At 40.2% G+C, this 27,832-nt stretch overlaps 1 protein-coding gene across 2 annotated transcripts; it reads right to left on the reverse strand.

Annotated features, from left to right (window-relative positions):
• Nucleotides 1–472: 472 nt before the first annotated feature.
• castor1 (cytosolic arginine sensor for mTORC1 subunit 1) lies at nucleotides 473–27,798 on the reverse strand. Of its 2 annotated transcripts, none has more exons than XM_036598448.1 (9): nucleotides 27,471–27,798; nucleotides 18,290–18,360; nucleotides 15,808–16,001; nucleotides 13,144–13,279; nucleotides 12,843–12,966; nucleotides 10,258–10,368; nucleotides 7,644–7,726; nucleotides 7,004–7,098; nucleotides 473–1,664 (listed from the first exon to the last, which is right to left on the reverse strand). In XM_036598448.1, the coding sequence occupies exons 1-9, from the start codon at nucleotides 27,581–27,583 to the stop codon at nucleotides 1,596–1,598; spliced, it is 996 nt and encodes a 331-aa protein (XP_036454341.1). In that variant the 5' UTR covers nucleotides 27,584–27,798; the 3' UTR covers nucleotides 473–1,595. The 2 variants fall into 2 exon arrangements, with proteins under 2 accessions (XP_036454341.1, XP_036454342.1); XM_036598449.1 differs by lacking the exon at nucleotides 27,471–27,798 and adding an exon at nucleotides 21,983–22,083.
• Between the last annotated feature and the right edge of the window lie 34 nt (nucleotides 27,799–27,832).

Genomic DNA, 27,832 nt, shown 5'->3' on the forward strand with positions numbered 1-27,832 from the left:
AGTGTTACTGCAGTGCTGAGAATGATCCACCACCCAAATAGTACCTGCCCTGTGAGGGTCCATGGGGGTCCTGACCACTGAAAAACAGGGCTAACAAAGTATGCAGAGAAACAGATGGACTACAGTCTGTAATTGTAGAACTACAAAGTGCACCTATATAGTAAGTGGAGCTGATAAAATGGACAACGAGCATAGAAACAAGGAGGTGGTCATAATGTTAGGCCTTATCTGTGTATTTTTTATATATATATATATATATATATATATATATATATATATATATATATATATATATATATATAATATCCTGTTTTTATTTTTATTAATGTTAGAAGACTTGGGAACATTGGTCCATTCCTCATGAAGTGTTCTCAGTATAAAGGGTAGCAGGTGTTTTCAAATGGTGTATAAACATAATAATAATAACAACAACAATAATAATAATAATAATAATAAAAACTTGGTTAGAAGGTTTTGATATGACAACAGTGATTTATTTGTCTGATACAACAAAATCCTGGCAAATCTACGGAAGCCAAATCAAACAGCTGATTCTGATCAGTTACAACTGAACACAACACACTGAAGGCCACATTGAGGCCGATTAACAATTTGAGCCATCAAAGGCAGAAAGGCAACTCTCCTATCTATCAGTCAATAGTGGAACAGCTGAGCTGTTGCCCAGTCCAAACAAATATAGACTCAAAAGGTTTGTTAGCAAACTGCGTCCTCAAAAAAACCCTGATCGAGGAACAGAAATTAACTGAGCAGTAACTGAGGACCTTAATAATCACATACTCCCTCAAACCATTATACTGTCAATGAACTATATTCACAGATTCTAGTAAAACATGTGGAAACAAGATTGTCACACATGGCAAGACTGAAGTATTCACCAAGACATTTGACATGTTTACCAAAAGAAATACCCATTTCTGGGCCAAAATAGGGTCTCAGTAACTGGTCTTCTATGAATGACTATCCAAAGAAACCTTTTCTTAGGGGAGTCAGTTTAATGCTACATCTCAAATCAAATGTTTAACCCTAAACAAGTTTGGCATACAAAAATATCTCTTATTATGACAATACTGGAAGACGGATATAACACTGATAGTGTTTTCTGTGCTACCAAAAAAACCCACCTGGAAAAAATTGGACACGCTAAAGCTAAACGTCAGGGCACCTCAGGTTCCACGTCAAAAGATCTGAAGATGCAGCGTTATTTGCATACTAACGTCACTTACTCGTTAAAAAAAAAGTAAGGACTGAAAGCCATTAGCACCTCCCACTCAGTCGAAAAACCTCAACTCTCGTTCTAAGAGACGTATTACAGTCCTATTAATCAAGACAACAAAGCGCCACTTTGATGAGCAATAAGAGCGCCAAAGTTCCAGGATGGAAACTGCATTTCAAAGCTTTCTGTGAGGACGTGACCTTGAGCTCGTCTCTTGTGAGCCAGTCCTAGTCTAGACGCATTATCGTGGAAGCACTTTTGGTGGAAATGGCAACATGAACAGTGGTTAATACTTCTGGTTGTAGTGTTAGTCGCACACACACACACACGCTACGGTCCACTCTGTCATCTCGTGGTCAGTTCAGCATCTGACGTCTTTTCTCTGATCTTGAAGCATGTCTGTAACGCTCCCTATGTCCTCTTCTGGGACCTGAAAAAACATTTTAAAGAAATACCCTCAGCATTTTTCAATCAAATTTCTGTCTGCTACCTTTGTATCGTACCATCATTTAGCACAGAACATATAATATAATACAATATAATATAATGGACAAGTACTACAGTACTGTCAGAGACCACCCTTTCATTTATTTAATTTCCAGTCAAAATGTTACAATTTATTCAGTAAACTGGAGTTTCGAGAACTGAAGTTGAAAAAATGAACATCTGCAGTAGGTTTTATGGGCTGATGAGTGTAAATTTGTATTTGGGACTACAAGAAGCAAAAAAATGCAACCAACTTCTAAGACTGAACTTTGGAGGTGTGGAAAAATATCCCTGCAGATTTCTCTGAAAAACTAAACGCAAGTCTCCTGAAAAGAAAGGAAGCTGTAATAAAGGCAAAGAGTGAACACACTAAATACTAAAAAATCTGATATACAGGATGATTCAAAAAGATTCATCCGATTTCAAAATGATTCATTTCACTTGTAAATCCTTACAGAACAATGCAGTAAACTGTAAATGGTTAAAATGAGCGTAAAGTTTATTATGTAATTTCACAAGTGCTCAATATGAACCTCCTCCAGCTGTACAGACAACATCAACGCCATAGTCAAATTCATCCCATACTCGATTGAGCATGTCGGGTGTCACTGTACTCGTGGCTTTCAATGCGATTTCGGAGATCATCCAGTGTTGTAGAACCAACGCCAAACGCTCTGAGCTGTTGGAGGTTCACTTCCGACGAAAATCACTCTGCACACTTATGATGGATTCACTCTTGAAGTGGAGAACGCAAAACGCTTCCTGCTCAGGGTTCGCATCTCCTCGCAGACTGAAGGGAACCATCTTCCACTGACAGTCAGAAACTCTATGACCCCCTCTTTCAATTGGAATGTGATTGGTTCCTAGGCGCCTCACGGTTCTAAAAATATGGCGCTTTGAAATCGGATGAATCTTTTTGAATCACCCTGTATTTAGCTGTTCAGGCTTCCAAGTAATTGTCCGTTTTCTGTTAAATATATCAACACTACCGGGACAAGACCTTGAATCTCCATTTGTATTGGCTTTGTCATTTTTATGGTCAGTTTTGTTGTACATTGTGTGAAAAGTTCACAACAAATCAAGTAATACAAAATGGTTTAAAACAACTTGGGGAGAACATATTTTTACATCAACTTTCATAAGTTAAGTTTAAACCCTGAAAAGTTTTTTAAGATTGCAGGTTTTGTTTCGACAGCGACGATATGTTTTCTACTTTTTTCCTGATGCTGAAAAATAAACTTGGACTTCATGGCCTGTTTGATTGGAAATAAAATAGATAAAGGGTGGTCTCTGATAACAAATCTGAGGCAGCTGCCCACTGCTTTCAATTATGAGGGTGTTTTGAGTCAAACAGATTTTCTGCTCTTTTCCGAATGCAGGGAAATTTGCTCTTATCTGTGGTAACTGACCATATGCTACACAGGCAGTAGATAGTGGCTAGGTTTAAAAAAGCTTTAGTGCATTCTCTGAATAGCCAAGCACACAACTCTTGGCTGCATTGTTATTGGTTTTCAACCATGCCAGTGATTTGAAGTGCACTACCATTCCTCACTGACTGCAATTCATAACATTATCATTACTATTATGATTACTATTATGAATCTTTGGATTCAGTTTTATGTAATATTCTAATGCAGCTAAACAGGTCATAGATTGGCTAGGACAGGGATCATCTGGGAGATTCCGTTACTCATCTGATCCAATATGCTCACTACTGTATAGATAATATCTCTCCTGAGACACGCAGGAACGGAGGAGGAGATTAGAAACAATCACCAGATGGCCGACAGAGATTTATATGGCTGATTAAATGACAGAGGGAGAAAGGATCATACGGTGATCTCCATTCATTCAGGATCCTTACACAACTTTAAAAAAGGAAGCTTCCAAAGTTTCATAATGATCATTATGCTAGCTGGGTTGCAGCTAAATGTTCTGTGCCTCATCCGTTATTTCCAAAATCAACGCAGCACGCTGTGCCTAATAGTCACAAGGCATTGGTGGGAACTAGATATTAACACGTTTTACAAACAATGACCTGGGCTGGGCTTCCTGAAAGCATCTTAGCACAAAGATGATTCTTAAAGGGTAGAGCGAGCATCACAGTGAACACTCTCTCACCAGCTTTTGGGGAACTAGGCCCAGATCACCTGCTCATCCGGCGTTTCTTCTGACTTTAAGGGTACTCATAGGAAGTCTGTCCTCCTTTGCTGCAATAACAGTCTCTACTCTTCTGGGAAGACTTTACACTAGATGCTGGAACATTGCTGTGAGGATTTGATTGCATTGTATTACTGAGGTCAGCTACTGATGTCGGATGATTAGTTCTGGATCACAGCTCATCCCAAAGGAATTGTATGGAGCTCCATCACTCCAGACAGCACAGTTCCACTGCTCCACAGCCCAGTGCTGGTTTGAATTGAAGGAATCATCCCAGATTCTCAAGGCGGTCTCAGATTTTTGGACCCTACTGTACGTTTGGGAAAAGAAAAGCTATCAGATTTGCATTTGAGGATACACAGACTAGAGAATCTGGGGGCGGGTTTTAGAAAGGGGCATCGCAATCTAGTAGCAAAAGTTGAACAGGTTATCCCCAGATGTGTGTCCACGCCACAAGATCATGTCTGGCCCTGTGAGACTAGCGGTCATGTAGCTTGGTGACTTTAGGCAAAGGAAGATAACTGTCAATATAACTGCCAAACGAGATGCTCACTTCCACACTGGTGTGAGAAATGTCTTCTTCATAAGCCTTGTTACTCTGCTACAGCCCTTTGATTTTGCAGTTCCTTCACCCTTTTAGTAAGGGAGGCATTCATTTATGTAAAAATGTACATATTGACAGATTTTGAATAAATATTCCCTTAATCAGTAATCAAATAGATTAGATACTGTAATCAATAACCAAATATGAAGTATTGCCAAACAGATAATATTGATTATCTCACAAAGGGTCGGCCTTAGTAGGAGATTGCATAGGAGATTCTAGACACTGGAAAGCCCCTGGGTTCACAGAGAGGCCTGTGTGTACCTACTGACCCAGTGAAGAGAGGGGCATGTTGACCTTGAAAAGTAAAGCAGACTGGTAAAAACCGGTTGAAACCAGTTTTTGGGAGTGAGCTCATCATGCGATGGACAAATTGATGGACGAAGAGATGTACCTATTAGAGAATGAGCTAATATCAAAATTTGAGAAGTAAGGTGGGGGGATATCAAATTACCCCAGATAAATGGTATTTGGAACACTGTATTTGCGCAGTTGGGTCTCTCGAGACCCTTTGCCACTTGATGCTGAAATAAAGAAGAAGCCTTTTTCCCTCTTCCACAAACTCAGCGTCTGAGGACTCTTTACTTTTTGACGTTTTGAGAACTTGGACTTAAAACAGTTATTAGTGAAAGTGTTTAGCCAGTATTTAACGATTTCTTTTTTATTCATAATATTATGTCGGAGGCCTGGGGTTGAAGGGGATAGCCCTTGGTCCCGACAATGTCCTGGCATTTTCTGAAAGATTAAAAAGCTAATGACCATAGGTGTTAATTTCACAGACTGAATCAGCCCTAAAGAATCCAAGTGCATTAATATAGCATAATCAAAAAAGGACAACCTTGACCTTAACACTGACGTGTTTCAGCGCTTGCGGTAATAATCTGCGAAGCTTTTGAAGCAGTCCTCCCACAGCTGTGGGCTTTACAGATACAGACACTGTTAAGCTAATCACAGCCAATTGTTAACTTCAGTGTTATTATACGTTTCGACATTTCCATTTAATTTTGTTTTGGTCTTTTGGTTTAGATTCATTTTTAAGATTTTTATTTTCTAAGAGGCGAGCTCTGTTTTTATCTAGTTTCAGTTCTACTTCTTGGTATTGATATAAAAGCTGTGATTGTAGGTAACTGATAAGTAAGACAGACTCAGACAGTCTTGTTGACACTCTTATCTCCGCACTTTGATTACATGCTTGGGATGTTCAGATATTGTTGACTCAAGCTGGACTGTAGCTTTGTTAATGAGGTCCGCTGCTTTAGCAGTAGACTGTGCTCAGCTAGGCTGCAAGTAACGCTGAATCTGAATCCCAGAAAGAATCAATTCCTCAATTCCAGGCATTTGGGAGTCGGGATTTGACTCCAAAGCATCAAACTCAATTCTATACAGTGATGTTCAAGTTTGCACACAGAGACTAAGGGATATTTTGCTGTCACTGTCTGGACAGACTGTCTTAAGAAATACATCCTTCACAGACACTGATAGTCAAGCTGTATTTTACTTTAGACATGTTAGAAAACAAAATACAATGTAAAGTTTGTAACGAAAAACTGGCTTATAATCAAACAACACTGCCAGTGCCAAAACATCGGATGATCTGAATTTGACTATGGTGTTGATGTTGTCCGAACAGCTGGAGGAGGTTCATATTGAGCACTGGTAAAATTACATAATAAACTTTATGCTCACTTCAACCATTTACAGTTTACTGCACTGTTCTGTAATGATTTACAAGTGAAATTAATCATTTTGAAATCGGATAAATCTTTTTGAATTATCCTGTATATTAAACATATTACTCTTTATTTTTGCCAGACTCTTAGAATCAACTCCATCAATGCCCATCATTTGGGATCAGAATTGATGTCAATGGCAAAATTTCTGGAATTGAACAGCCCTCACTGCAAGTTAGCCAGGGGGATTCACTTCTATGCTATGCTTAGTGCACTTAAAGTATGATAACTACGTTTTTTTTCTCTTCTATTTACTTTTTGTTCGTTTTGCAGTTATCAAGTACATTTTTAATACTGTAAATAGAAACTGTGCACTAACATGTGCAGATAAATGCCACATTTAAGTTTGCTCCCTGTAGAGGATGCGTTAACTTATTTTTACTTAGAAAATCAATGACGCATGTAAGTTGATAGTAGTTTTCATTTTTAGTATTAGTTTTTGTTAATGTTATAATAAAGTACAACATAAAAACCTTTATTTAAAGTAAACCGATTAAAAATATGATAATGCTGAGAATTCTGGAAAGCTGGGCCTCACAATCCTTCTTTTAATTGAAGCTTTATAGGTGTATGTTTGTGTTTTAATGAAATGTGGCAGTTGAATATATATTTTTTTAACATTTTTGACCATAAAAAATTGGATTTCCTGATACTGGAAATCTGAACTCTTTCTATAAGATCTATATCGGTGACAGAACTTTCATTTGGTCGAGCCCTAGCACAAGAGCAACACTGAGTAAGTGAGGGTGACTTCTTATGAATGAGAGAGAGAGAGAGAGAGTCTCTCACCAGGGCATGGTCGAAGCTGAATGTGCTGATGTAATAGGCTGAGATGTCACTGTCTGCTAGTGGCTGAGAGATCTGTGCTACAATCCCACATTCATCTGAGAGAAAAAAGAGAAAGGAAACATAAGAAGAAGTTAATCATTTACAGTACGCAGACACTGTCGCACGCTGGATCTGTCCCTTCTGTTATCCGATAACTCGCACAGACATACAAGCAGGTGGACACACATAAAACACATAACCAGCAGAAACAACATCCGCAGCTGACAGGGTCACTCTGGAGATTGTGTGACAAAGTTCAGCAGTGTGTGGTGGTATATTACGCCTGATGGTTTTATAGTGTCTGTCTCGGCTGTGTTTGAGCTATCGCTTGGCTAGAACTCTCTTGTGAACACTGTAAGTTCCTAGAGTCCCTCAAAAAAAAAAGCCTTTCATTTTTTTTTTTTGCAACTTTTAAAAAGTCCAGCTGCCCTTTACACTGTGTGAACATTAGTACCAATAGACCAAAAGAAATGATCCAAAATTCCTCAATATAATAAATGAACAGAAATAAATCAAATAGCTTACGTTAAAGTTAAGAACCGTTTTTCCTTCTCCTGTAAAGTTACCGTTACCCTAATACAGCGATGAAATAAAGCCTCACCGAAGCCCAGCGGGTGGCCCCCGATTCTAACCATCCTCCAGAGCTCACCAGAAGAGCTAGTGAAGAGCAAATCTGCAGGAAATCTGCAAAGTCACACATACACATTAATCAGAACCAGTTTCTCAACTCTGACTCTGAAAAACAAACCTTCTTAGATACGCAGCAAGACAAGGCAGACACATTTCTACAGTTATTTGTCTGCAAAGCGGAGACACACAGTTACTAATGGTGAAAGGTTTTTGTTCTTCTAGGTTTTTTTTCCTCATGTAAAAATCCAGTGCCTATGAAACACAACTGTGTGCAAAAGTTTTCGCACCCCATCACATGGCATGTCCACAATTTAGATTTCTTCCAGTATGTTAACCTCAGCAAATAAGTAGAAACTGTGCACTAAAATGTGAGGGGAAAACATCATTAAATGTGTTCTTTGTAGAGAACGTTAACTTATTTTCAACAAAGCATGTAATTTGACAGGGGGTGTTCAAACTTTTGCACACAACTGTAAGTGCTTTCAAATTTTTGATGACAAGCAAAAAAGGATGTTTTTTTTCCTTCCACATAACCAAAGTTTTGTCCCCCCAAGTATAGCAATACAAGTACACACAAGTCCTTTGCAAAGGGCACTACAGCAACTCATTTATCTCAGCAATAAGTGTGTTTTTGCTTGTAAAAACAAACATAACCTCAGAGTAAATGCAAACAAACATGAATGCAGTGACAGGGTTGACTCCTGACCATCCTCGACGGCCCCAGCAATTACACGGATTTGTTCAATTCCATCAGCAGTACTTGTTTAACAATGATTTGATCTATTAAAGGACTGACTGAGCAAACTGACATATGTAAAAATGTTACTTATTGTATTAACACTACTCGTATTTAACATTAGTGTTTTTTTAAACACTGCCCAGTTTAATAGCATTTTAAGTGGGAGATTTCTACCAACACTTTGTGGTGGTGGCCAATTTAACAAATTATCCACTAAAAATTTCCATGCAAAGTTGCACAGATGTAACTGCATGATTAACGTATTATTAGTGTATAGCCACATTTATAGATACAGATTTTTACTCAGTTATGACATTAGTTATGACTCATTGAGAAAGTATGTTTTACATCAACACAACCCTCCAGAAATGTCATATATATTTCACACGTAAAGCATGCCTACACCATGTGTTTTATTCCTGTGAAATTCATGTGACTTCTCTATAAGGGAATATATCATTATCTTGAGAAAATGAGACATTTTGACACTGTATCAGAAAATAGATAAAAAGAAGTCATCATTTTTTACTTTGTTTTGAAACATGTTTATGCTCAGCTGGTGGGATCAGCTGAACTTTGGTTCCGAGTGCTCTGAGCACACCCCTCGACCTACGTCATACACAAACCACAGCATGTACTGGCGTTAAACAGCACACAGTCAGAGTAGGTGACTCATTATACACACACACACACACACACACACACACACACACACACACATACACACCTCACACACCTCCTAATTATTGAGTTCAGCTGTTTCAGCCACACCCATCGCTAACAGGTGGATAAAATTAAGCACGTAGCCTTGCAGTCTCAATAGACAAACAATGGCAGTGCAGTGGGTCGTACTGATTAGCTCAGTGACTATAAACATGGCACTGTCATAGATGCCACCTCTGCCATCAGGAGCTTCACGAAAAGGGTTTCCTTGGCTGAGCAGCTACATACAAGCCTAAGATCAAAATGCACAATGCCAAATGGAGGGAAGTGGCATAAAGCACGCCACCACTGGACTCTGGAGCAGTGGAAACGCCTTCTGTGGAGTGATGAATCACGTTTGTCTATCTGACAGTCTGATGGACGAGTCTGGGTTTGGCGAATATCAGGAGAACGTTATCTGCCTGACCGCACTGCGCCAACTGTAAAGTTTGGTGGAGGAGGGATAATGCTATGGGGTTGTTATTCAGGGGTTGGTCTAGACCCCTTAGATCCAGTGAAGGGAAATCTTAATGCTTCAGCAGATCAAGACATTTTGGACAATTCTATGCTTACAACTGTGTGGGAACATTATGGGGAAGGCACTTTTCTGTTCCAGCATGACTGAGCCCCAGTGTACAAAGCAAGGTCCATAAAGGCCTGGCTGGGTGAGTTTGGTGTGGAAGAACTTGACTCCTACACAGAGCCCTGACCTCAACCCCATCCAACACCTTTAGGATGAGCTAGAACAGAGATTGTGAGCCAGACCCTCTCGTCCAACATCAGTTTCTGACCTCACAAATGCTCTTCTGGATGAATGTTCAAAAATTCCCACAGACACTCCAAAATCTTGTAGAAGCTTCCCAGAAGAGTAGAAACTGTTATAGCTGCAAAGGAGGACCAACTCCATGTTACTCAATGCCTATAGATTTAGAATTTAGAATGGGTTGGCATGAAAGCTTCTGAAGGTGTAATGTGTAGGTATCCCAATTGTGTGTGTGTGTGTGTGTATATATATATATATATATATATATATATATATATATATATACACATATACATACACACACACACACACACACACACACACACCCCACCCACCCACCAAATCAGAAACATCTTGTGTGAAATGAGTGTCGAGGCTTACTGTCTCTGAGCTTCCGTATCCATCACCAAGGAGACGTAGCCATCGATCAGGGAGAAAGAGAAGAACTTAATGCACTCCAGATCGTCAGCCACAGCGGCATCCTCCTTAGGACTGCACATGAAAAACAACACCCAGCAGTCACATCAGGGTTTACAATAACAGCAAGACATACAGTTAAGGCTAGAGATGCAGTAATCCAGGCCACATCAGCAGAAAATGCAGATGTGAAAGAGAGAAAAAAAAATGAATGAATCTAATGTGTACTTATTTTCACTTAGAAAATCAACACAACATGTAATGTGACCAGAGGTAACGTTTCATACGCCTGTATCACTGTCCTATACTACCAGCCAGTACTGAAGTTCCATAGACTGATGTGGATATTTGGACTTTATGCTGTTTATCTGAGTTTAAGAAATGTAACAATTGAGAAATGACAGTAAAGCACTGGTTAACTAAAACTGTTGGGGTCTGTTTCATTTCTGACCATATCAAATATATAATATATTATACTGTAATTGGTTCTATATTCTAGAAGTGGTATATTGGTTCTATATTCTAGAAGTCAGTGCCAGTGACAACATGTCAAAAGCATGCATTCTTGTGAGCTTTCAGAGATTCACTACACATACTGTACTTCCAGCTTTTCTAGAAACACAGATAATTTTAAGACAGAATATATGACCTCCAGTAATTCACCCACTCGTTTTTGTATTTTCAGTGGGCACCGCCTGTCTGCCTCTCTGCTGGATAGCAGAAAAGTAACGTAATCATGAAAAGGGGAAGGCGTGAAGGTGGGTAACTCTGACGTCAGTTAGCTTCTCATTTCAGAGAAAACAGAAAAATTTAGCTGCAATGACTACACACCCTCCGAGGTTAAGAAGAACATTTGCCATTTAACAGCTCTTAATATGATTTACGTGGCTTAGTCCTCTGTGAACATCTATACATGTTTCAAGTGTGTGTTTCTAACTGCACTCCAGTCACTACATGGATTTGCTGAATTCAAGCAACAGCACACCTGATTTAATATAACAAAGGACTGATTAGATAAACTAGATATTAACTGGGAACTCTGGATACTGGACCTGTTCAAGGAGAGGTCACTCTCACACACATATAATCACAAAGTGTTGTTTGTTTGTTTCTGTACTGCTACTAAGGAATGTACTAGATTGGATACGAAAGGCAGAAAAGAACAAGTCTGAGCCATTCTTGGAATACTGTATAGCTCTTCCTGTGGGGTAGTAGATCAGAACTTTGATGCTATTCTTGTAATTGCTTGCAGACTAAAATGCTAGATTGCAGCATCAATGTTTACACTGCTTTTGGGCTATAGGAGGTTTAATGAGGTTAGTTGTAGCTTTGTTAAGTCCTGAAAAAAGACAAAAGAGAGAAATGAAGTGCACCTCTGAGTGAACCGACAACAGACTCAAGTTTGAAAACTTTTCATAGCGCTCTTTTAAAAGTCTTGAAAACGAAATGACAATGTTTTACACTGAAATGAAGGAATGAAACTAATTGTGAACAAAATAAGCATCAAATAGTCAGGAAATATGAGGGTAAACAGTGAAACGCAGTTCCCTCTAACTTATTGTGACAGAATATCTAGCAGTGCTGTCACTGAACTAGTCTGAACTTGCCATATTGTAGCTGTCCAAAGTACTTCCGCTGTTTCCAATTTTTATTTTTCTACATCATTTGAACACAGGAGCGGTCCTTTACACTGTGCACATTTCATGACGAACGGATTAAAAGAAATTCTCAAAAATTCCATAGAATAAAATCTCTTTACATTCATTTACATTAAAAGTAAAAAATGTTCCCCTCTCCTGTTCAGTTCAATTATTTTGGACAGCGACAATATGTTCTTTTACAACAACCAACCAAGTGAAAAATCCATAAAAGCGCATTGAATTTCACGTTCAATTTTTAAAGTAGAAGATTTGGAGCCAATTTTCCACTTTCTTCTGTCATTAACAACAGTTTCTATCCTGTTTTCATGTAAAACATTTGTTTTTATTTATTTACTTTTTTTGGTATTTATCCCCCAGTTTTCTCCCCAATTTAGTCATATCCACTTCCACCCACTAGTTACGACTCGTTAGGGAGAAGACTAGCACAGGCTTCCTCAGAGACCTGTGAAGCACCACGGCATCTTTTCGAACTGTCGCTAACGCAACGTCATTGGACAGCCGAACGCGCTCGGAGGAAAGCGCCAACCGCCAGATCTGTTATGTCATCTAACAGATGTCTGCGTTGACTAAAGGGGGGGAAAGGGGGGCCATCCTACCCACCCAGAGAGGCCAATTGTGCTCCCTACGACTCCTGGCCACGGATGGCTGCAGCATCACAAGGGATCGAACTCACGATCTCCCGATGATAGGGCCAACGCTTGGACGGTTGCGCCACTCAGGAGCCTTTTTTGTTTTGTTTTTATCTGAAATATTCGTTGCCAAATTTGATTTCTGCATTACCTATGGTTTTCTGTCATGTAGCACAAAATGATTTACATGTTTAACGCTGAAAAACTGCACGATGATTGGACAAAATTGCAAGCCAGTTAGTCTTTGAGTGCAGCCCACCTGTTGGAGTAGAAGAGGACGTCGATGAGCGTAGTGGCGATGCCCGGCAGAGTGTCAGGGTCCAAACTCATCACACAGAACTGATTCTTGGGGATCATCACTGGGTGCACTGTGGAATGAGGGGCTACACAGACACAAAGACACAAGCTAAGACCAGGGAGCACTACCATATGGCTTGTGACTGCATTCAGATGGACATACAGTATCTAAGTTCATCTTTTCAGCTTTGCAATTGGTGCCATATGTGTGAATGGTGCGAATTTAGATGGGGTCAGTGCTGCGTTACTGGATGAGGTCTCACCTTCTTTTCCGTTCCTCTGGAGGCCGTTGCATGTATCCTGACTGTGTACAGGCACAGATTCCCCGTCCACCTCCCGGAAAATATTAAACTCTTCTGCCAGCGTGTGGATCACCACCGACAGGTCTTTCTCTCGCACCTGAGGAAAGATAGAGAGCTTAACATACGTGTAAGAAATGAGTGACAATATTAACAGTATTTACTGAATCACCTGATAAGAAAACATTAAATTAATTAATTCCAATAAAAGCAATGCTGCATCCTACAATAGTTTCTGAAACAGCTGTATGATGACAGAAGCACACTTTGTTAATACATCATGCATAAACAGTACAGCATGCTGACTCTGTCCTGTTACACATCAGCCGCGTCCAATTAACTGATCAGCTTTTAGCTGCTTTAGTCAGCATCTTCTGCTTCACTAACCATGACAGAGAACCACAGAAACTATTTTTAAATGTCTGAACATTAATGATTCTTATTTTAATTGCTTGATCAGTGGCAATGGAGCGTTTTACCAATAATAAAATGACAAAACAAACAACTAAGTAACATTCAATAGGAATAGGGTCTGGCTTAATATGAAAATAATGAAGCTGATACAAGTAGCAATTCTAAGAGGCTAAAAATTCAGAAAACCAGTATCAGTCCTCACTTGACACACTTCTTAACCTTTCTTAAACAGCAGAAACTCTTAAACGATGTAAATATTATAGTGGAGCTACCCATATTTTATTTGCGGTTTTGGTTTCTGTTTATTACTTCTGTTTTTGTTTATTTTTTTTACTTATTTTAATCACTTTTTATCTTTTTCTTCATAAAAGGTTACGGTAATACATTTATATGTTTTTGCTACTTTAACTATGATGATGGTTTATGTTGAGAGTCACCAGTTCAACCTGGATTGGTGTCAGAAAGTTCAAATCCCAGTGATGGTGCAACAATAAAAGTCAGTAACTATCTGTGCGCTATTTCCAATATTTTCACTGATGCACATAAAACCATGGAGTCGTCAATTTTGGCCAGTAATGTTACAGTAACACTACCGGCCAACTGATATATCGGTCATGCACTAATATTCAATTCAAGGTTCAATTCTACCAACCTTCAAACCATCATTGCTATATCAATATTTACTTCTCTGAACCTATTTTGCCAAATAATAAGCAAGAAGAGGGCTAACTTGAGAAGCACTGTTCAAATTTGTATTTATTTCAGGGCTGGCCAAACCTGCCCCAACAGGTGTCTCCTTCTGCTTTGTTTAATTCCAACTGTAATTAAGCATAAACGGTGCAGCTAAATGCATGAGGAGGATCTCAATATGCACCTGTTAGATCGGAGTTCAAATCTCTGGTCCAGGACCAAAGTGGATTGAGCAAAAGAGCAGACAAAGAATCCATTTTAGTCTTTTATGTTCTACTGATGACACTGATGTTGTTGTGATGTCTGGCATGATCATGATCAAAGTTTCTCAGAACAAACACTGCCCATCAGAAGTTTGCTGCTGTCATTAGTTTTACTGCAAACCACAAGGGTTTTGTGCCAACCTGCAATGACTCATCACATTAAACAGAAATCTGTTTAGATCTGCCTTTGAGGAATCTACTTTATAAGACAACTTGTAAGCATGAGATCACACATTTTCTCCCCAGGCTGTGACATCAGAGGTTACCAACTCGCAAATGTTTCAGGTGCTTAAACAACTTTTGGGCGAAAAGAGTCTAAATCTGTGCTTTTATGAACATGAAGCTGAGCACTGAAGCTAAATATACCCTAAGAATCAGCAACTATTTGTTCATTTCAGTTTTTTCTTACTCAGTTGAAAAGTAACAGCAAGAGAACTGAAATTTGATAAGAAGACTAGGCGTCCCAAAACTTTTGATGGCTAGTGAATGAACTAAACTTAGGCCCAATCCCATTTCACCCCTTGCCCTTACCACTTAGCCCTTAGCCCTCCGTTTTACGCGTTCACATCTATGGGTAGGGTGTCCTGATTTTTGTTGAGATAGAGGGGATGGGTGAAGTGTTAGGGCTACATGACCCTCCAAACGGAGGTTTTTAGAGGTCAACTCCAAACGGAGTGTTGTGAGAAGATGGCTGTACAAGCGACCGAAGAAACCCACAAATGTGTTAAAAATGACAATAACCACTGTATTATCTCAGTTTAATGTTGCTTTAATGTATTAAGGTGCTTTTCTTCATAACAGGCATAAAAAGCCTGAGGCACCAGAATGTAACTGCTGTACCATTTAAGGTGGAACGGAAAAATTCAAACAAGAAGCTGGCAAAAAGCTGACTTCAGCTTCATATCACCGAAGAATTAGAGGTGGGTGATGCTAAATAATTTTCGCATCTCCCCTGTTTGAAAGCATACGACTCCCTAAACGTAACTAAAGCCCAGCAGTGAGGAGCTGAACTTCACTGTTTCTCTGCTGTCCCTGCAGACTGGCAGGGTCGCCTACAGAGCACCGCTAGCAGCCTGTTAATGAAGTAATGTTCTTTTTTATTTGAGGGTCCCATTTCATAGGGGAGGATTTCAACCACTAACCCTTGTAACTCTGTTCCAAGGGGCAAGGTGACACTCAAAAACAAGGGGTAGGGGTAAATGTAAGAAATAGGACTGGGCCTTAAAATGGTGTTGATGCAAAGCAGGAACAAACCCCTCACCAGGATAAAGTCCGTTTGATAGGTGGAGAGCATGAAGACCGACACATGCTGCTCGGCCAACGGGGCAATGACGGACTTGGCGATTTTGGTCACGCCCACGGCCTGGGAGCTGCTGGATGTGTTTCCATTGGAGATGACGTTGAGGGGCAGCCAGGTAGAGCATTCTACCTGCAGGTGCTCAGATGGTTGCAGCTCTAGAGGAGCCCAGGGAGACAAAAAGAGGTGAAGAATGGGTGAGACAAAGGGCAGGTTAATGGCCTTATGGGTAGTGTAGATACTAATTTGCGATAAAATTTAAAATGCACATAATCACAAGTAGAAAAAGATGAGGCCCATAATGAGGGAAGATAAGAGCAACTCTTGTGCAAAGGAAAGCACGACTGCTGGAACGCTTCCAGCACACAACCTCTTACAACAAGCTGACTCTTGACAAATTACTTAAAAAACAAGATGCGAACTGCTGATGCCAGAATCAACCAACCCAAATAAGCAATCAAAGCAGATCTCATCACAGCCACAAATCTCCAAGCAATTTTTCCGTTTCCTCCCTATGCTGAAATCTAATTTCCGTGAGCGAGCTCATGGTAAACCCATGAAATGACTACTTCTAATAAACCACAGGAAGTTCAACATGTCAACCCTTTAAGACTGACTTGAGACCAGTTTTGCCATTTCCTTTATTGCAGATTGGGTGTGGACATACCAGCCGCAGATCTGCAGCAAGTGGACAGCCTCTAATCTGGACTACAGATGATATAATCCGTTATTTCACACAGGAAAATTCTGCTGATCTTTTCCTGTGAGATGACTGGTATGAACCCACAGGCTGACAGATGCCACAGCATTTTAAAATGAGTCACAGACACCGTAATATATTCGCTATTAATATATGGGGATCTCTAGAGTTGAGAAAGAAAAAAAAAAATCTATTTAATGGTGAAATGAAATGAAATTAAATAGGTGAAAAACTAGATTTATACATGGAGACCCATGTCTTAATCTTTTATTATTTAATTATGTGTGTTGTTAACGCAGAACTAAGCCCACTGATATACTATCAGGATAATAAACCCTTATGAACTAACGTTTTATTGGTCTACAAGTTGGAGCTCCTATTACAGACAATAGCTAGTAGTGGTTGTATAGCATAGTGGATAACACCATTGCCTGCACATTGAAGTCCAGGCAGAAATGCCACTGTTATAGTTAAGATGTCATCAGATTTCCTTGTAATGGGTGCATTCAAAAGGAGAGGCTGCATGTTATGGGTTGTGCAACATAATGTGCCCCATATTCAGTTATGTTTGACAGTGATGTCAGTGTTCCAAATGATGAATTAGCTATAATATGATTTTTCATGTTTCTTCAAACAGACTACAATGTCTGTGACATCATCTGTGCCTTAATCCTTAATAAAATCCACAGCAGAAATGTACTGTAGCTTAGGTAATGTAATCTATCATACTGTGTGGCCTCTAGTGATTTACATGCCTTAGAATCATACAGAATGCAGCTTTAAGATCCATCAGAACATCCTAAAAGCACCTTCCCTCATACAATATGGACTATTCCTGCCCCATCAGCCTACAATCGTACTCTGGTTGGATGCCAGGTTACAGTAGCTCAAGATCATAAACAGAGACCCACACAGTCAAAAATAAAATGGCAGTTTAGATGCTATTTTTGTGATGTCTCCTGTTGTGTGGTGCCTGGGCCTGAATGGACATGCACAGATGTGCAGCACTTCACTTGGGTCTTTCACTGCAGGAAGACCAACAGACTTATTGAATATATAAATATTAAAGAGCAACATTCAATTAAACACAGTGAAATAAAAAAAAGCGTATTTAATTCGCCTGTGCAAAAGTTATGGTACATTTTATGTTTTTCAATATGTTGAATTCAGCAAATAAACAGAAACTGTGCAGTAAAATGCCATATTTAAGTGTGCTCCCCTGTAGAGGATGTGTTGGCTTATTTTTACATAGAAAATCAACAAAACATGTAATAATATAATATAATACTGCACATTTGCACATTTATTTCCTGAGTTTAACATATTTTGAAAAAAAAAACATAAAATATAAACCAAATTCCTAAAAAGTTGAGATAGTAAAAAAAAAGTGATTCTGAAATGAATTCCTGCAACAAGTTCCAAAAAGGCTGGGAGAGCAATGTGAGACTAGAAACAGCAGTGAGTAATGTTTATTTTTTTATTTGTTTATTTAATGTTTGTTGATTACACCTTTGACAGACAGCGGAATTATTTGCAAATTTATTGCAATTACTTACATGGCAATTCATTTTCAGCTAAAATACCTGACAGTGACAGGAGTAACTCTTGAACTTCTGGGGCTCACACATCCCCTAAAACCTATAAGATGGGTTATTTTGCCTCTACACTACTGTTACTTCCTGAATAGGGGCTACAGGAAGTGTGTGTGGGTGTGTGGGTGGGTGGGTGGGTGGGTGGGTGTGTTACCTTTAAATCCTTCTTCATCAAGAACAACTGTGTAATTTTCTGGAGTCTCTGTCAGACTGAAGAATTTACATCTGTGTGAGAGAGAGAGAGAGAGAGAGAGAGAGAGAGAGAGAGAGAGAGAGAGAGAGAGAGAGAGAAAGAGAGAGAGATAGCGAGCGAGCATGTGAGAGAATGCAGGATGGAAGAGATAGAGGGGATAAGAGAAAGCAAAAAAAAAGTGAGAAAGCGAGAGAGAGAGAAAAGAGAAGGACAGAGAGCGAGAGAGTGAGCGGGTGAAAGAATATAAGAGTGATGGTAGAGACAGAGAGGATGAGAGTGAGAGTGATGGAGAGAACAAGTGAGAGCATGAGAGAATGAAAGAGTGGTAGAGAGATAGGGAGGAAGAGAAACGGGTAGAGAAAATGTGAGTGGGTGAGAATGAAAGAGTGATGGGAGAGATAGAAAGTGAGAGACAGACAGACATGATGGAAGAGATAGAGGGAACAAGAGAAAGCAAAGAGAGAAAAAGAGAATGACAAGGCGAGAGAGCGTGAGTGGGTGACAGAATGAACGAGTGATGGCAGAGATATAGAGTGAGAGTGATTGAGAGAATGGGTGAGAGAACGAAGAGATAGAGAGGATGAGAAACAGAACAGGTGATATATGAGAGAGAGAGAGAGAGAGAGAGAGAGAGAGAGAGAGAGAGAGAGAGAGAGAAAGAGAGAAAGAGAGAAAGAGAGAGAGAGAGAGAGAGAGAGAGAGAGAGAGAGAGAGAGATTAGACACTGTGTGACTGAATAAAAACAATGACAGATTGCTGCTAAGACTTTCCCAGGATGGGGCAAGTGGGCCAGGGGCCAAACACAGGGAGAGAGATGCAGAGAAACCCCCCCCACACACAACACACACAGCATTCCAAACACACCTTCTTTCTCTTTAATGTTTAATTCTGTATGAAATAATTATCAGCTGAATATGACAGTAAAGAAAATCTAACCTGGATAAATTACTGTCGTTGATAATGATTTTAATGATAGAAATGTTGTATCTTTGGCCTTATTTATCTTTTTTTGTCTTTGCTGTCAATCCTAGACCTGCTAAATGTTTTTTTGTTGTTTTTAACACTGACAATAAAGATCTATCTATCTATCTATCTATCTATCTATATGTCTGTCTGTATGGGTATCAGTGACTTTATAAGGTTTGGAAGTGTGAATAACAGGGTTACTGTATCTAGAAGTGGACACATATGCAAATGACAAGCAGCAGCTTCCGACTGAAATGCATGCAGGACTGGCCATTCGGTCACAATACGGGAAAACAGAAAATTTGGCCAAATCTAAATGACCCCCTTATGGACATGCAGTGCAGTACTCAAGTTTGAAGCCATCACTTCATGAACTGTGTAGTACACGATATGTAGGAAGTGGGGAGCCATTCGAAACCCAGCCTGTCTGTAGCTGTTACATCATCGCAGGCTTTGACCCAAATTCTTCGGCAGCAGGCGGTGGAACCCAGGACAGCGTCGACTACTTCATTCAGAGTAGCCCATTGTCTCAATGTTATAGAACCAGAGAATCATGGGAAATTCAGGCTGGACCATCAGTAAACAGGCTGCAGTGTCTCTAAATGTTTTCTAAAGGCTTTCTTCTGCACATTGAAGCTTTCTGACAATTCTTTCATCTAGTTTACAACATTAATGCCGTGCATGTAAACAACAACACAGACAATGTGCATCACATAAGTGTGCAAAACACAGAGTTTCTACTTGAAATGGACAAAATGCACTAGCAAAGCAGCAGCGCCACATTAAAAAAAGCTAGTTACTATGCACTGGTTGTTGCTGTTCACAACTGGACTAAATCTGTATTTTTTTAATAATACATACTACTATATGCTGCTGTCCAGCATTCTAGAAGTACTAACAACAGTTAGTAGCATACGCAGATAACATACCAGCTCTCTGCTGAGGCACTCGTGCAGGAAAGTTGTATGCAAAAGAAGTACAGTCATATGCAAAAGGTGGAATACCCCTGATGAAATTACATGTTTTGTTGATCTTCTACAAAACAAATTCCACAAAAGTTGGGACTGCAGGTCCATTCTGAACTGTCTTTAAACAAAAACAGTACAAAGACGAGATAATTGAAATTGAAGCAATAGTTACAATCATTTTTAATAATAATAATAATAATAATTAATAATGCAATAGTTTTAGAACAACGTTCCTCAATGAGCAATAACAAGGTTTGAGGTATTTCACCATCAGTGCATATCATCAAAAGAGTCAGGGAGTCTTGATAAATATCTGTGTGTAAAAGGCAAACTAAAACTGAATGACTGAACTTTTATCCCTCAGATGTGCACTGCACTGAAAACCGGCATGCTTATGTGATGGATATCACCACATAAGCCTCAGGAATGCACAATGCGAGTTAAGACTGTATCATGTACAGCAGAATCCATACATCAACAACATTCAGAAACGCCGCTGACTTCTCTGGGCCTGAGCTCATTTGAAATGGACACAGTGGAAACATACCGAGGTCTGACGATTCAAGCTTTCAGAGTGTTTAGAGAAATAACAGTTCAAAAGTCAGCGTCTGTCATGGTGTAGGGGTGTGTTAGTGGGTAACTCTGGGAAAAGTCTATTAACACAAAGATATTCACACATTTTGGAGCAACATATGCTGCCTTGTACGCGTCACCTTTTTTAGGGACGTCCATGCTTAATTCAACATGACAGGGCCAAGAAACATTCTGCACATATTATCACATATCAGAGAGTGCAGGTGCTACACTGGCCTGTCTGTCTCGTATTGAAAACCTGTGGCACTTTAAGAAAATGAAAAATATGACAATAAAGGTGAGAGACACTATTATTTTCTTATACCTTATACTCAATCATTTTTATTGCAGTTTTAGCAAATGGCCTTTTGTTGCAAAAAAGTGACCCCGCCTACATCTCCTTTCATATTCTCATCTTCATCCCCCCTTACCTCCTCCTCTTCCTCCGCCTTAATCTTTCACTTTCATCTTCTTCCTCCTTCCTCCCCCCACAGTTTGCAATGTGAATAAGGTCCTCCCAAAATATTTCTTGTTAGACTGTTGACTGACTGTTGATCTATCAAGCTGCACCCAAACATGATTCTCTGTATGTGTAAATAAACTCAAGTCAACACTGAAGCTCCAGTCTCCTGACCCTTCCCGTCTATATGGTTGCACATATGCATTATGTTAAACTCAGTAAATAAATTGTGCCCTAAAATTAGCAGAAAGATGACATTTTTTAAATGAGATTAACTCATTTTCACTTAGGAAATCAAGAAGACATGCATTTCGATCGTGATGTTTAAACATTTGCTTACAACTGTCCAGCAGGCCGAACAAAACATAAGTGCCTTAACTGAGAGCTGGTATCACACGAGTGTTCAGCATCAGCCGATATTTTTCAGCATTTCTTTTTTTCTTGGCATTCAGGCTGGACTTTATTATGGCTAAAACTTTTCTCTGAAAGCCGTCCATCCTCAGGTCTCCCATCAACAGCTCTGCTGCTGCCACCCCGTCCAGCTGATTCCTGTTTTGAGCTCAGCTCAGCAGAACCTAATTCAGAGCCTCCAGCGCAGGCCGGTCGAGCCGGCAGCAGCAGAGCGGAGGGGGAAAGCTCAACCCCGCCTGCAGCGTTAACTTGGGGCAGCAGCATTGTGTTAGCTACCCTTGCACTTCCTGTTCACCTCCGGAACCCCCCGGGCTGCACTTCCTGCAAGGGCTCCACGACCTTCTCACCACCGCAAAAAACATCCTTCAAACAGAGAAAAAGAGGACGAGACAGAAAGAGAAAAGGAAGGAACAGAGAGAGAGAGAGAGAGACAGAGAGAGAGAAAGGCATACCAACTGGCCACTTCATTAAGTGCCCCTCTTTGTATCTACACTCTGTCCATTAATCAACTCCACTGACCGTACAGGTGCACTTTGTAGTTCTTCAATTACAGACTGTAGTCCATCTGTTTCTCTGCATACTTTGTTAGCCCCCTTTTACCCTGTTCTTCCGTGGTTAGGACACTCAAAGGACCACCACAGAGCAGGTATTATTTGGGTGGTGGATCATTCTCAGGACTACAGTGAATCTGATGTGGTGGTGGTGGTGTGTTAAGTGTGTGTTGTGCTGGTCTGAGTGGATCAGACACAGCAGTGCTGCTTGAGTATTTAAACACCTCAGTGTCACTGCTGGACTGAGAACAGTCCACCAACCAAAATTATCCAGCCAACATCGTCCTATGGACAGCATCTGTGACCACTGAAAAGGTCTAGAGCTCATGCGTCAAACACAAGGCCCATGGGCTAAGTCAGGCCCGTGGCATAATCCTATTCGGCCCACAAAATTATTTTCCATTTCACCAGGAACTGCACTACAGTTCCCAGCATGCACTGCAACATAATACAGTAGTTGTTGCCCTCTTCAAACACACTCACTAAACCTGGCAATTAACAGGAGTTGAATCAGGTATGTATGATCTATGAGATCAAAAAACTGTGCTGGACACTGGAGTTGTGCACCCCTGAGCAAAGCAGACCAACAAGGTAGGAGTGTCTAATAGAGTGAAGAGTGAGTGGACACAGTGTTTCAAAACTCCAGCAGCACTGCTGTGTCTGATCCACTTGTACCAGCGCAACACACACTAACACACCACCACGTCAGTGTTACTGCAGTGCTGTGAAAGATCCACCACCCAAATAATACCTACTCTGCGGTGGTCCTGGTGGGAACATGAACAGGGTAAAGGGGGGCTAACAAACTTGAACAGAAAAACAGATGGACTACAGTCTGTAATTGTAGAACTACAGTGCTACATGGAGTTGAACAAGGGGTGTACATACAAGGAGGGGTAATTAATGAAGTGGCTGGTTAGTGTATTGGCTATATATATAAAAAATATATATGTAATTATGTTTGGTGTCTGAAGTTTGCTTCTTTAAGTTTGCACCGGAGCTAGAAGGCTAAAGTAGCTAAATAATAATAATAATAATAATGATAAATAATAATAAAGCTTATACCCCACCAAAGTTCTAAAACAGAGATCCCTCTTAGACAGAATTCATCTAATGCCTGCTATTGTATTTAGATATGCAACGTACTTTGGCATGTTTTTATAGATAGTAGTTTATCTTTCAGTGTCACATGAATCAAGTCTATTTGAGATTACTTAACAACTCAACACAGCGTGAGGAGCATTTGAGATGATTTAGGCATGCAGTTTGTACAATGCTATTTGGTTGTCATAGGCTTTCATTACTTGTTATATTGGCCTCATAGCTCTAGGGCAAAGATTAGAGAAGCAAACTTCAGGCTTCAAACATGTCTTGGCTGACTGACTGTATTTGGGCTAAGGGGGACATTTCACCAAATCAAGCCAGACTCTAGTCTAGCTTCTAGTCCCCACAGCGGCCTATTTCAACAACAGCTTTTCCTGAAACTGCACTGCTAGGGTGGAGCTCTGGGTTGGTGTTCCTTCAGTCTAATATGCAAAAAAAGCAGTGCCTGCTCCAAAGTATGTTTAGCAATTGCTGCAAAAGCAGATCAGATTCATCCATGAGTGATGTTGAGAATGGGGGTGGTAGAATGGTAGTTGTAAAATGAGGATTTGGGAATGGGGTTAAAACTGGGGTTCTGCAATGGGAGCTCTAGGATGAAGCATTTAATAGGAGAGCTATGGATAGAGCTAATGGAAGATATGGTAGAATGAGGCCTTTAGGACTAGAGTTTAACATTCGGAGTTTTAGGACGAGTTTTAGGACTAGAGTTTTAGAATGAGGCATTTAGAAATAGGGTTGTACAGTGGGAGCTCTAGAATGAGGCATTTAGAAATATGGCTCTCCTGTAAGAGCTCTAGAATGATGCATTTAAAATGAGAGTTGCAGAATGGTAGTTTGAGAATGAGACCTTTAGGACTAGAGTTTTGCAATTGGAGTTTTAGAACTAGAGTTTTAGGATGAGGCATTTATAAATGGGGCTAAACAGTGGGAGTACTAGAATGAAGCATTTAGAAAAATGGTTCTGCTGTGGGAGCTCTAGAATGACGTATTTCAGAATAAGAGTTGTAGAATGGTAGTTCAAGAATAAGGCCTTTAGAACTAGATTTCTACAACAGGAGTTCTAGAATTAGATAATGGCTACAGAATACCAGTTCTAGAATGGCACATTTAGAACTAGGGTTCTGCAGTGGGAGCTCTAGAATGAAGTATTTAGTAGGAAAGCTGTAGAATGAGGCCTTTAGGACTAGTGTTGTATACTGGGAGTTCTACAATAAAGCGATGGCTGTAGAAAGGCAGTTCTAGAACAAGGCACTTAGAAATATGGTTCTGCAGTGGGAGTTATAGAATGACACATTTCAAATAAGAGCTGGAGATAGTTTGAGAATGAGGCCTTTAGAACTAGACTTCTACAATGGGAGTTCTACAATGAAGAAATTATGATGATGGCTGTAGAATGGCAGTTCTAGAATGAGGCATTTAAAACTAGGGTTCTGCAGTAGGAGTTCTTGAATGAAGCATTTAAGATGATGGCTGTAGAACGGCAGTTCTAGAACAGGACATTTAGAAATATGGTTCTGCAGTGGGTGTTCTAGAATGACACTTAAAATGAAAGTTGTAGATAGTCTAGGACTAAGGCCGTTAAAACTAGGGTTCTGCAGTGGATGCTCCAGAATGAAGCATTTAGGAGGAGAGCTGTAGAATGGAGTGTTTTACACTGGGAGTTCTAGAATGAAGCATTTAAAACGATGACTGTAGAATGGCAGTTCTAGAACAAAGCATTTAGAAATATGTTCCTACCATGGCTGTTCTAGAACCAGGCATTTAGAAATATGGTTCTGCAGTGGGAGTTCTAGAATCAAGCATTTAGAAATATGGTTATGCAGTGAGAGTTCTAGCATGAAGCATTTAGAAATATGGTTCTGCAGTGGGAGTTCTAGAATGAAGCATTTAGAAATATGGTTATGCAGTGAGAGTTCTAGAATGAAGCATTTAGAAATATGGTTCTGCAGTGAGAGTTCTAGAATTAGGCATTTAGAAATATGGTTATGCAGTGGGAGTTCTAGAATGAAGCATTTAGAAATATGGTTCTGCAGTGAGAGTTCTAGAATGAAGCATTTAGAAATATGATTTTGCAGTGGGAGTTCTAGAATGAAGCATTTAAAAATATGGTTCTGCAGTGAGAGTTCTAGAATGAGGCATTTAGAAAAATATGGTTCTGCAGTGAGAGTTCTAGAATTAGGCATTTAGAAATATGATTTTGCAGTGGGAGTTCTAGAATGAAGCATTTAGAAATATGGTTCTGCAGTGGGAGTTCTAGAATGAAGCATTTAGAAATATGATTTTGCAGTGGGAGTTCTAGAATGAAGCATTTAGAAATATGGTTTTGCAGTGGGGGTTCCAGAATGAGGCATTTAAAAATATGGTTCTGCAGTGAGAGTTCTAGAATGAGGCATTTAGAAAAAATGGTTCTGCAGTGGGAGTTCTAGAATGATGCATTTAGAAATATGATTTTGCAGTGGGAGTTCTAGAATGAAGCATTTAGAAATATGGTTCTGCAGTGGGAGTTCTAGAATGAAGCATTTAGAAATATGGTTTTGCAGTGGGGGTTCCAGAATGAGGCATTTAAAAATATGGTTCTGCAGTGAGAGTTCTAGAATGAGGCATTTAGAAAAAATGGTTCTGCAGTGGAAGCTCTAGAATGATGCATTTAAAATGAGAGTTGTAGAATGGCAGTTTGAGAATAATAAATAAGCCCTTTAGAACTGGAGTTCCATAATGGAAGTTCTAGAATGAAGCATTTAGGAAAAGAGAGTTGCAGAGCGGAAGTTCCAGGCCTTTAAAACTAAGCGTTTTACAGTGGGAGTTCTAGAATCAAGCATGTTAACAACAGAGACAGCGTTAACAATGATGAGCTTCAGTCCAGGTTTTATGGAGCTGGTGGATGAGGAATTTCACACACAAGCAGAAACAGTGTCCCCTGACCACATACTCATGTGAACCACAAACGCTCAGAGCCAAATACAGCCTGCAGTCTGGAAAAGCCAAACTACAAATTTACAGTGAAAATATCACCCCTTTCACCACTTCAGGGCTAACGGCTTTCACCAAACCAGAGAAACAACAAAGCCACAACCGAACAAACTTTTACATAACAATCCTTTACATAACCCTGTTTATTCTGTTCTGGGGAGCTTTTTCTCTCAACGCTGCTCACTTCATTTTCACCTCTTCACCCAATACGTGTCAACCCTACTGAGTCATTCGCCTTCTATGCAACACAGGGACAGCACTGTGCAGGTGTTGTGAAACACTTCCTCTGCATTAGTGCTGGGACATGTCCACTCAGACGTGTCATGAAATGCAATACTGAGCTTCTGTGTCATCAGAAAGAAGGTTTTTCCCCTTCAGCGGAATATTTTGTGCATGCATTTGAAGTATTTGCTGAATTTGGTTTCTGGAGGACTGTCTGTTTTATCAGTGTGCATTAAAATAATGGAAGTCTATGCCAGCCAACATCTTTTTAGGTGACTTAAGACGGTTCTGGACTCATATTTTGGCTGACTGACCACATTTCAGGGTGGTGTAAAAAAGATTTTTTTTTGGCCAAGCATTCCTTTAACAAGCGTGATCTCACTCCCTTATTCATATAGACACGTCTAGCACTTCCAGGCTGTGTTCAAAACTGTGCCATCTCTGTCTCCATCCAAGGGCAATGCCATTTATCTATGAGCAAACCTTGGTTTTGTAAGTTGACAAGTTGTCATTTTTCCCATTATGTGTGTCAGGCTAGGCCAAAAATAGCCAATTCGCACTATTTTGAACCAACTCATGCAGTTACTTCCCTTTCTAGTTGAGTTTACTCACAGTCCAGACACTGTCCAGCTGATCAGAGCCTGTAGTGAAGTGGGTAAAGTGGGCTGAAGGGCCTAAGGCTGATCTCACATGGTGTTTCATGGGCCATCAGCTGCAGAGAATGGTGTTAGTGTACTCTGTAGTCTGTGGCTACGTGCATGCATCCCAGTGGTGTGAGACTGAACACTGAGGCAGGAGAGAAAGACCTAGTGCGATCATGCCTCTAGCAATAGGGGGGGAAAGTCGTGGGGAAAGGGGGAGGAAATGGGCTAGATAGGTACCGGTGAGCAGCCCCACGGCGATGGAAGCGAACTTACCTCGTCCTGTTCCTTAGAAATATCAATTTTATTAGAGGGTGGGTGTAATTTTGCAGCCCACTTTTGCTGATACTGGTCACCCTCAGTCTGTGGTCTAGAATGTGCAAGTCCATCGCCTCTTCCCAGGAAGACGTGCCGGAGAAAAACAACGACCGCTCGCTCTCGGTCCACAAACTCCCACTGAATACGAGCCTTAACGACGGGCTGAGCTACGGAGCCGTGCGATCCGCACACATTGTGGCTGGGAGAGCAGCAGGAAAGCTGCAGGAGAAGAAGAAAAACCCGTCGTGTGTAATTCGAGCCGTGAACCATACAGCACCGAGAGAAACGGAGAACGAGCACACGCCCCTTTTTCTGCTCTT

The sequence above is a fragment of the Colossoma macropomum genome, unplaced genomic scaffold, assembly GCF_904425465.1.
Source record: "Colossoma macropomum unplaced genomic scaffold, Colossoma_macropomum, whole genome shotgun sequence".
Classification (NCBI taxonomy): Eukaryota; Metazoa; Chordata; class Actinopteri; order Characiformes; family Serrasalmidae; genus Colossoma; species Colossoma macropomum.

Excerpts from the sequence above, each read along its gene's own strand:
- castor1 (XM_036598448.1), bottom strand. The coding sequence starts at position 27,583 with ATGGACTTGCACATTCTAGACCACAGACTGAGGGTGACCAGTATCAGC. Across the intron at positions 10,369-12,842 it reads GTCCTCTTCTACTCCAACAG|TCCTAAGGAGGATGCCGCTG; the intron begins GTGGGCTGCACT and ends TTTCATGTGCAG. Across the intron at positions 1,665-7,003 it reads TCAGCTTCGACCATGCCCTG|GTCCCAGAAGAGGACATAGG; the intron begins GTGAGAGACTCT and ends ATGTTTTTTCAG.